Consider the following 9,365-nt stretch of genomic DNA (forward strand, 5'->3'; position numbering starts at 1 on the left):
GCCTAAACTGGGTACCCTTACAAACTTTTTCCTCGATTCCATAACCAAAAATCTATCGTATAACCTCTTGATTTTGACCATTTTGGAGACACTAGGGAGATGCATGGTAACCGATTTTGCAGATTTTTCTTGAGAATGCATGTTTTTCATGAGCTTTCATTCGTCAGTTTCTTATGCGGAGATGACTTAATGTCGCTGATCATATCAATTTAAAACAAAGCGTCAGCTATGTATTGCATGATCGATTATTGTCAAACAATTTCAATCGACCTATCGAATTCTCTCTCCAACAACGATGCTATCTAATCTACTGAGTGCGGTCATTGCATGACAACATCCAACAAAGAGGACAGTTAAAGGAACAGTAGCCAAACCTTTAAGAAGCACATTAGAGAAACCTAACACAAAGAAAGAAATATATAAATGTACGAAATTTGAAATGAACTTCCAAATGTCATAAATCATTAATTTATCACATTATATCAAGAATAAATTCAAATACTGTAAATAATAGCAAATTTGTGGCGTGATTATTAAATCTACAATGTCGTCTAAAGATCATTTACTCAAGTTGTTTAAAGTTGAAAAATCAGTAACGACTTTACATTGATTATTAAAAGCATGCATGGCTCATATTCTGAGGAAGAAAGGGCAATTAAATAATTTCTATTGCGTTTGTAAATCAATCAATATCAGTGTTTTTATCATATGATTCGAAATTTTGTTAAGATTAGGTGTGAAATTATGTGTGCATAAGTCTTTAACCCTAAAGGGCCGGGTTATTTTGACCATCTCTCAGCGGGGGGGGGGGGGCGGATTCGGCCCCCCCCCTAAGATCTCGGCCATCGAGTGACGAAAAATTTTGAAACTCTATACATGCATAGAGCAACTCTTCCTTGACATACCCAAGAAATGTCATGACTATAGGTCAAAGGGTTTTGGAATTATGGCTAATTAATTATTCACGAATTATGTACGAATGGCAATTCTGCTCGGTGTACACGACGTATATGCGAAAATTCAGTTTTCACGGCGCATAGCGCCGGAAAAAAATTTGCTACGCGGCAACCCGTGGTCCGATTTTTATGTTTTTGGTATCAAAAGATGCGCAAAGCTCGAGGCTAAAAAGTCATAACAGCTCGGGTCGCGAAAAAATTTTTTTTTAGAGGCTATCACGGAAAATGTTGAGGGGGGGGCGGATTCCGCCCCCCGGCCCTTTTAGGGTTAAAGATAGTGAGCTATCTTACTTTTTATCAAGGTAGCCATATGTCGTTTAGAACACAGCCTTTGCTACGAACATCATGGCGGCCAAAGCGACATAGCTGACTTGACGAGTGGTGGCGCTGTTGCATCCATCTCCAGTGCAGCAGCAGACGACGTTATCGGAGCTTTCTTCAAAGCAATCGTTGTTTCCACTAAACGCACATCCTGCAGTCGACATACAGCTGCGTATTGCTACAACCCCGTTAACCTTACCTTTCTAGAAAGTGGAAAGAAAAACAGTTACTAAACCAAAGAAACCAATCAAATATGTGAAGTTCTTGTCGATGCACAAAGTAAAGAGCTGCATGGGAGGGGTCCCGGCGGCGGCGACATTCGCATACAGGTTTACTTACTAATCGTTTGCTTAGCCAATTGACCTGTAGCAGTTTGCCAGTTAGCCACGCCCCTTATAGACAACCCTATGGAATAAGTTTTGTTTGTCTCACATTTTTCGAGTTCCGTTTTGCGAGAGAGGTATAAAAAAAGAGAATCCAAAAACAACCGGCTTATATGGAACAATTATAAACTTGAAAACTGTCAAAGTGGCTCCACTTGAAATGGTAGTTCATAACCATTTCATTAACACCATAATTATTTGCAACTCATCAATCACGTATGACCGAGCACCATTTATTTCAAAACTAAGGCCCACAAACAGATTTTTCCAAGTTTGCTGAATGTACGTGTAATTCAGCTGTCGGATGAAACCGCAGTTGCTGTGGACAATGCGCTAAAAGGTCATCCATGACTGAAATGCTGCAAATATGGTATCAATGAAAAGCTAATGAACTACCCTTTAAGATGAAGCAACTTTGACATTTTTCAAATTCACAACTTTAACATAATGCTAACCCATTGTTTTTGGATAAGTTTGTTTTTTGATACACCATGTTGTCTGCGTTGACGCAATTCTACCCATTTTTTTTTGCACATGTAAACAAAATGTAAACAAAACGTGGCCTCAATATGTCTAAGCCCTATTCTTGGGGCTGATTTTCTGAAGCATTTTTGGCTTGATTAATGAAGTCAGGAAAAAAAACCCTCGAAAGTCGCATACAATGCAACTCATATTTCGACCAATCGGGGCATTTCATTACGTTCAATGAAGGGCACCAAGTTGAATGGTCAGGCTAGGCGTGTTGCACCCGCGTTGTGAGGGGTCGTGGGGGAGGGTGGGGGGTTGGACAGAATTACCGAGATCATATTTTGATAATTTGAAAAATGATGCCCGCGCTCCATTGCAAAATAGAACAATATTAGGGCCGAATTTCATCGAATTTGGAGAAATACGAGCTCACAGGCTGTGCACGGCTTCCATTCTTTTTTTTTCTTTTTTTCCACAAACTATCAAGTTCATTGACTACAAAATAGTAAGCAACTCGGAGGCTAGGCGTTCAGCTCGTGATTTGGCCCACGTAGGCAACTTTGGGTCTGAGCTCTTAATGTATGATCAAAGTAGGTCATCTCAATGCACACAAAGCTGACAACAAACAAAACAGCCACTACGTCATTTTGGCGCATGTGTATTTTGTGCCTTCCAGAATGATCAGCATAACGGATAACTCAGACCGTTACACCAAAGTTGAGGCTGGAGATTGAGGAACGGCTCAAAACTTTGAAAGTCGTATACCCACAATATTAATGGGTGACGCGACCCGCCCTCTTGTCCCACAATTATAGAGAACACTTACGTAACAAGCGTCAGTCAAACCGGTGGTGCAAGGCTTTAGATATTTTGCTTGCGCTGCCTTATCGAATGTGTCACCACACCCAGCATCGGAGCTAGTACAATCGTAGCACTCCGTCACGGCTTCGCCAACACCTGGTGTAAAACGAAATGCCATTCAATCATTTTTTTTTAAAATAAAGATTAATTCCAATTGTGTGTTTCACTATAGACAATAATTAGCTACCAGCAGAATAATGTGAATTCAAGCCATGCTTGATTACAAACATTTGATGGTTAAAGTAAAGTGCCGATTGTTTTAATTTTTTTTCTAAAAACGTCTTTTCATATGGATTCCTTTGGGGAACTAACCCAACGGGCAGGTTTTCATGTGCAACCTCTATGAGAGAACACGGCGAAAACAGGCCCGTTTTCGCATCTATCGCCGTCACTACATTATTCGACAGAGTATACCTTAGTTCTTACTACAGTGTGACCCTAACAATACATTCTTTCAGAAAATGAAACAAAACTGGATAAAACACTGATTTTCCCTTGCCAAAATGATGTTGAACACTGCATTTTTAGTCAAAAATCTCCCAGTTTTGTGTGTAAACCACGCGTTCAGCCAAGAACTGGTCCATTTATATCATCACAACGTTAAATAGCGCCACCTGGGAGCTTAGTTCTCCCGAGTCATTTTTCTTCGTCTCGTCAGCTTTCTTACAATATAACCCTTATTGTTATTGGTTGAGGTTAAGGCTCGCCCAACATCATTTACAAAAGAATTGTTCATCTAAAGTCCAATAAAATATGCTGTTGCTCATGGCTGAGCACGTAGGGTCTGTTTACTGTACACGTGCATATCTTATGTCTATGTCCAAGGTCATCTGGCTGTACTGTGCTTTTGGCCGGTTTACATGGGCTCCTTTTGACCACAAACTAAGGTTTTGATATGAAAAAACAATTCACTTATAATTCTCCTTGAATAAGTGTCCTAAGAACAGAATCAGATTGGGGTCGCTTGTACAAGGCCGGATTCAGATCAAATTATTTGGTTATTTTTGTGGGAAAAGGGAGGGGGGGACAGTTTTTGATCCCCAAATGGTGAATCCAAAGATCTTTCCGCGGGCCAAATTTGTAAATGAAAAGCAAGGGGAACAGGTGTGAATGTATTTCTGTTGTTGAGTTTTATGGGTAGTGCACACAATGGCTACCTTTTTGCTAAGTTACTAAAAAAAAAGCTTTGTTGGTGGAGGTTGTTGTTGTCGTTGTTGTCGTTGTTGTCGTTGTTGTCGTTGTTGTCGTTGTGGTTGTTGTGGTTTTTTGGGGTTTTTTTGAGCGGGGGGGGGGGGGGGGGGCTGAGGGGGTGGGTGGGGGAATGGCACCGTTGCCCCCGCCCACCCCCCGATCCACAGTTGCGTTTGTATGAGTCAATTAGTTATGGTGTATGTCATACTCACCAAGGCAAGCAAGAAGCAACACGAGCATCATGGTCCACTGCATGGTCAGGCAGGTGAAGTTTTGCAGCAACGTAAAGTCCCTGTTAACAGAGCATGGTAAAATATACATATATATTTCTGTGATTGAAGTTGTAAACAAGGGCGGATCCGGGGGGGGGGGGCAAATGGGGTCATGCCCCCCCCCAAAAAAAAAAAACCGAAACAATTTTTTTTTTTTAATGTGACATCGCACTAAAGGCAGGCAATGAGTACACCACCATCTTTTCCTCAAAAAAACATTGGTTAAAGTGGTCAGAAATTGCCTCAGATCGCACCACAGAGCATCTAGAATCCAAAAAATTCTCGGGGCCCTTAAGCGGGCCCCGAACCCCACGCCGTAATTTTTTTGACCCACTTTTTGGAGGGACCCAAATTTTTTGGGGGCCCCCAAAAAATTGTGTTTTGGATCCGCCCTTGGTTGTAAATAGTACGTAATTGATTAAAGTGTAATGATAGAGTGCATACATGTGTAGCATGTATATTTTCCCCGTGTCGCAGCTTTCTAAAGGTTGTTGAAAGAAAGGAAATAACAGTGTCTAATAAAAACCAAGAGACCCAGTCCAATTGGAACTCAACAGATTACGAAAAATACCCAAATGGGCAATGGATTAAGAACATTCAGTGGGCATTAGCATAGGCCCGTGGTTCAAACTGTAGAGGTTCTTTCTCTGGAATGCTCCTTTAGTTTTGGTTTTATACGCACACTTTTCAACGAGAGATCAGTGTACTCATTTTTGTGCTTAACAAAAACAAATCATTGTGGGCTCGAATAAAACTTAAAAGGTGATTACATTCAAATTCGTACGTTGTGTTGCCGAGTATAAATATCTTGGAGTTGTTTTTGATGATAGGTTAGACTGGAGCAACCATGTGAGTCATGTAGGTAAAAGATTGAACTCAAGAATGTACTGTTTGAGGAAACTGAACTCATTTGATGTCAGGAAGGAAATCAAGACAATATTCTATAACTCGGTTCTTTGTAGTGTATAGACTAATTGTTTATGTTGGGCTGGAAATACCGATAAGAAAGTGAACAAATTAATTGACGATACCATCAAACGAGCTAGTAGGATACTCGGTGAGTGTTTGCCATCAGTGGACACGGTCTACCGACCAACGGCTGCGTGACAAGCTACAACTGGTGTGGGGAGATGCTGGGCATCCTCTCCACAATCGATTTAAGGATAATATCATTCCACGCAGCGGTAGACCGAGACCAGTGGTTGCACACACAAACCGATATCCTTCATTTTTCACAGGCAGGGCCAGTAAGTGTCATAACGATGATTTTACAAGATGATTTTTATCCAAAGGATTAATTTATTCTGGTATCTGATAAGCAACGGGTTTTCACAGTTTTTGACATAATTTGTATACTTAGTCCTTTATTCTGGTTCTACTTTGGGAATGGGTTTTGCATTAATTTCACATGTGCTTTTTTACGCTCTAAAATTTTCAGTGCTTTATACTGTGTGCAATTGTAATGTTTTGATGTGATTGTGTATTTATTTTCTGAATATTGTAGCGTATGTTGAATTTTTTATATTTTTAATAAGAGACGACAACATGTAATTTCCAGTTTGGGATTTTAATAAAGTTTATCTATCTATCTATCTATCTATCTACATTATACAGGGTGAGTCAAAAAGATAGTGACCGAAAAAAAAAATTCCAAATATATGTTGCTCGCTCCATTTCATTAAAATAACAGAGGGATAAAAAGTACATGTTGTTGACTAGTAACTGTGAATATTGCATGTAATTTGCATACTCAATTCCCAATTTACTTCCATTTTAATGAAAGGATCACAAAATTCAGCTGTCCACCACTGATAATTTACCGTTCTACGAGCTCAACAGCTTACAATGACATTTCATGGAGGTGACTGCTCCCCTATGTTCCGACACCCCTATGTTCCGACAACCTAGATTGTGTTACTCCCGGTTAGGGTTAGGATTAGGGTTAGGGTTAGGGTTAGGGTTAGGAATAGGAATATGTGCAGTCGGAACATAGGGGTGTCGGAACAAAGAGGTGTAACCTTCATGGACAGCTATAAAAAAATAGCTTATTTTAGTAAAACGCGCATAACTTCTGATAGCATGGAAGAATAATTATGCTCTCTTAAGAAATACTGTATTGGTGTATAATTTGATTGGTTTTTTTTTACGAAAACAATCACTAATCCAGGTCACTTTCTTTTTAGACTTGGTATCCACCCCCTTCCCCTCGGTGTCATATTTCTTCTATAAAAGATTCTCCATCCATTCCACATATGGTTTGAGTCTCAAGGTAGATGACGTTTGCCATCCTGTAAAGGCTACTCTGGATAATGCCTACACTATGACAACAACTGCGGTTATTTTGAGTAGAACATGTCTCAAACTTGAAATCGTTCCACTGCAAATTTAATCAACCTCTTCTAGTTAAATAACGTTTCGATTTTGGGTGATCGCAATTAGTCTTTTGGTTGGTCGTAGAGAACCCCAAAGTTCGCGCCTATTCGAAATATTGATCATAAGACTTTGCTTTTCAACCTTTTCCTAAGAAGTTTTCGGCAGTGTTTTGGAGGTTTTTTGGGGTCTCATTTTTAAGTAAGCCTTACCTTAGGTCTTGTCCTTTGTAAATGCTGACGTATCGACAGGAATTATGCTAACCTTCGCGACGCCCGTCTTTATATACCCAAGCTCCGGCGCACTGATTGGACATTACGGGACCACGGTCAGTGGCCGAGTCACGCACACAGCCCTGTTTGACCCACTGATCTCTATATAAAGACTGGATAGCTAATAAAGAGCCGCACTATGTACGAATTTGACGCCATATTAGTGAGACCGGCTGGTGATCTACAAAGGACAAGTTGCCGTTTTTATAGACGGCATGATTTCTTTTTTAACGTCGCGGTTCACTTGACTTATATTTTGACCACCACCACTGACCAAGGTTATCTACAATTTTTCTAACGTCGTGGTTACTAAAATGCCGCAAAAATAACTTTTTCGGCGTTTTGAAATAATAATCACTACGGAAATGTGTCCCTTTTAGGCTTGATTTTGATACCACAAATAACTGCTTTTGACAAATACAAAGTGTTGTTACGGTCTGTCAAATAAAATCACATTTTTTATCAACAAAATCGAGGGCTGATAGTTTTTAGGTGTACATTCGATTCTTAAAAAAGGCCGAAAGAAACGGCAAGGCTCAATAGATAGGGGAAAGTATACCCTTCGTTTTCATGTGAAACACGCGCAGGAGACTAATGTTTGGTCCATATCGCCAGTTGAAAAATTAAGACTTTTGCGAGATTTCATGGTTTGCAATCACATGTACACTTGTAAACGAGCCTTGCCGTTTCTTTAGGCCTTTTTTAAGAATCAACTGTACACCTAAACCTACCTAAAACTTATATGCACAGAACTACAAGCTCACGGTCCCATGCACGGCTTCCACCCATATTTTTTTACAAACCCTCAAGTTCATGGCCCACAATATGAAGAATTTGAGGGCATGCAAATCGTGATTAGGCCGGCGTAGGCAATTTTGGACCGATTTACTGGCCTGCTGCAACCATAGCGACCGGGCGCTCAGCTTTGCTCTCTTTCTGCTGAGTGTGGCCAAAGTCTCTGCTCTAGCACTAATCAACCTCCAACAATTAACCAATCACCTAGGCAGTAAGTTGCAGTGGAGGGAGCCTCATACTTTGTGTGAGTGAAATTGACAAATGATTCCTGCATCATAATCCCGATAATTAAAGCTACAGTCCATCATTTGCAGCCATCCGAAAAGTAACTGGCGTATTTATTGTTGAAAAACACACTTGGCTGAAAGATAGTAAGGGAACTAAACTCCCTGTGAAATTATTCTTTCTGGGAAGCTGTCATTTTGAAGTTATCAACGAAAGAAGGCATTTCCAACGGTGATTCTTAAGAAGCACCGTAGGAAATTAGTTCGTTTTGTTATTCAGCGCACCGCGCACAAGTATTGGAACGACGCACACGCGCGCGTGGTTGTTATAATTCGTCGGATCAGTGCGCGACGTCGCGTATAGCTGCAATTCAAAACAATTCAAAACATGATTCAGTATCTTTTGATTTGAAATTGAGATCTTAGAATGCTGTTTTTCTCGGAATGTAGGCCTACAGCTGAAGCTTAGCTGAAACTTCATCAGGTTAGTTGCTCAGTATCCTTCATTAGATTTTGAACTCTTTTGTTGCTTCAAACGAACAAAATGCACAAATTACAAATGATGGACTGTAGCTTTAAGTAATCTCTGTAGTTATAAGAGTATTGTGATTGAATTATATGATCACGCAGGCGAGTATCTAGGTAGGCTGAGACTGGATTGATTAAGAAACCATTAAAGTCAACGGTGTCCAATTCCTCCCCCAAGATATCCCCCCCCCCCCCCCCCCCCGTCTGTCAGCCCAGTGAGTGGAGTGAGTCCGTCATAGGTGTTATTTTTTTGGGAAGTCTGCTCTAGGGGTGCACGCCTGTAAATAGACCAAAAATCCGTCCGCCGAGCTCATGAATAAAAGTTATACCCTCAAAATATTCTATATTAGAGAGTTCTGAGAACCATGGAATTGGGGAATTGAAGACATGTGGCACTGAACCTCTGGCCTGGACTTGGAGCTTCCAATTCTGAGCATTTTGGATGCAATCTGGCCCGAAAGTGGCGCTATTTAGCCATGTTGTGGAGGGATTCTTTTTCAAAATGGCTACTTTTCCAGTTCGGGAAACATCATTCGTTTTAGGGGTGTTCTTATTTGGGTGAGAATATCTCAAAAAGTCAATGGTCAACCCACCCAAAATTGAAAAGAAAATGAAAGATGACATGTTGATCATCATTTTTCTGTGCAGCTTGAATACCTGTGAGAGTTCTGAGTATTTTAAATGAATTTTGAAGTATGGACATTTAGCACTAGTGTCTATGGGA

General features: G+C 40.4%; 1 protein-coding gene across 1 annotated transcript; it reads right to left on the reverse strand.

Annotated features, from left to right (window-relative positions):
* Window positions 1-1,247: 1,247 nt before the first annotated feature.
* Window positions 1,248-7,141, reverse strand: LOC119725632. The gene is made up of 4 exons (XM_038197111.1): window positions 7,035-7,141; window positions 4,393-4,472; window positions 2,955-3,085; window positions 1,248-1,480 (listed from the first exon to the last, which is right to left on the reverse strand). The coding sequence occupies exons 2-4, from the start codon at window positions 4,433-4,435 to the stop codon at window positions 1,274-1,276; spliced, it is 381 nt and encodes a 126-aa protein (XP_038053039.1). The 5' UTR covers window positions 4,436-4,472; window positions 7,035-7,141; the 3' UTR covers window positions 1,248-1,273.
* Between the last annotated feature and the right edge of the window lie 2,224 nt (window positions 7,142-9,365).

Source organism: Patiria miniata, unplaced genomic scaffold, assembly GCF_015706575.1.
Source record: "Patiria miniata isolate m_02_andy unplaced genomic scaffold, ASM1570657v1 HiC_scaffold_19, whole genome shotgun sequence".
NCBI lineage: Eukaryota > Metazoa > Echinodermata > Asteroidea > Valvatida > Asterinidae > Patiria > Patiria miniata.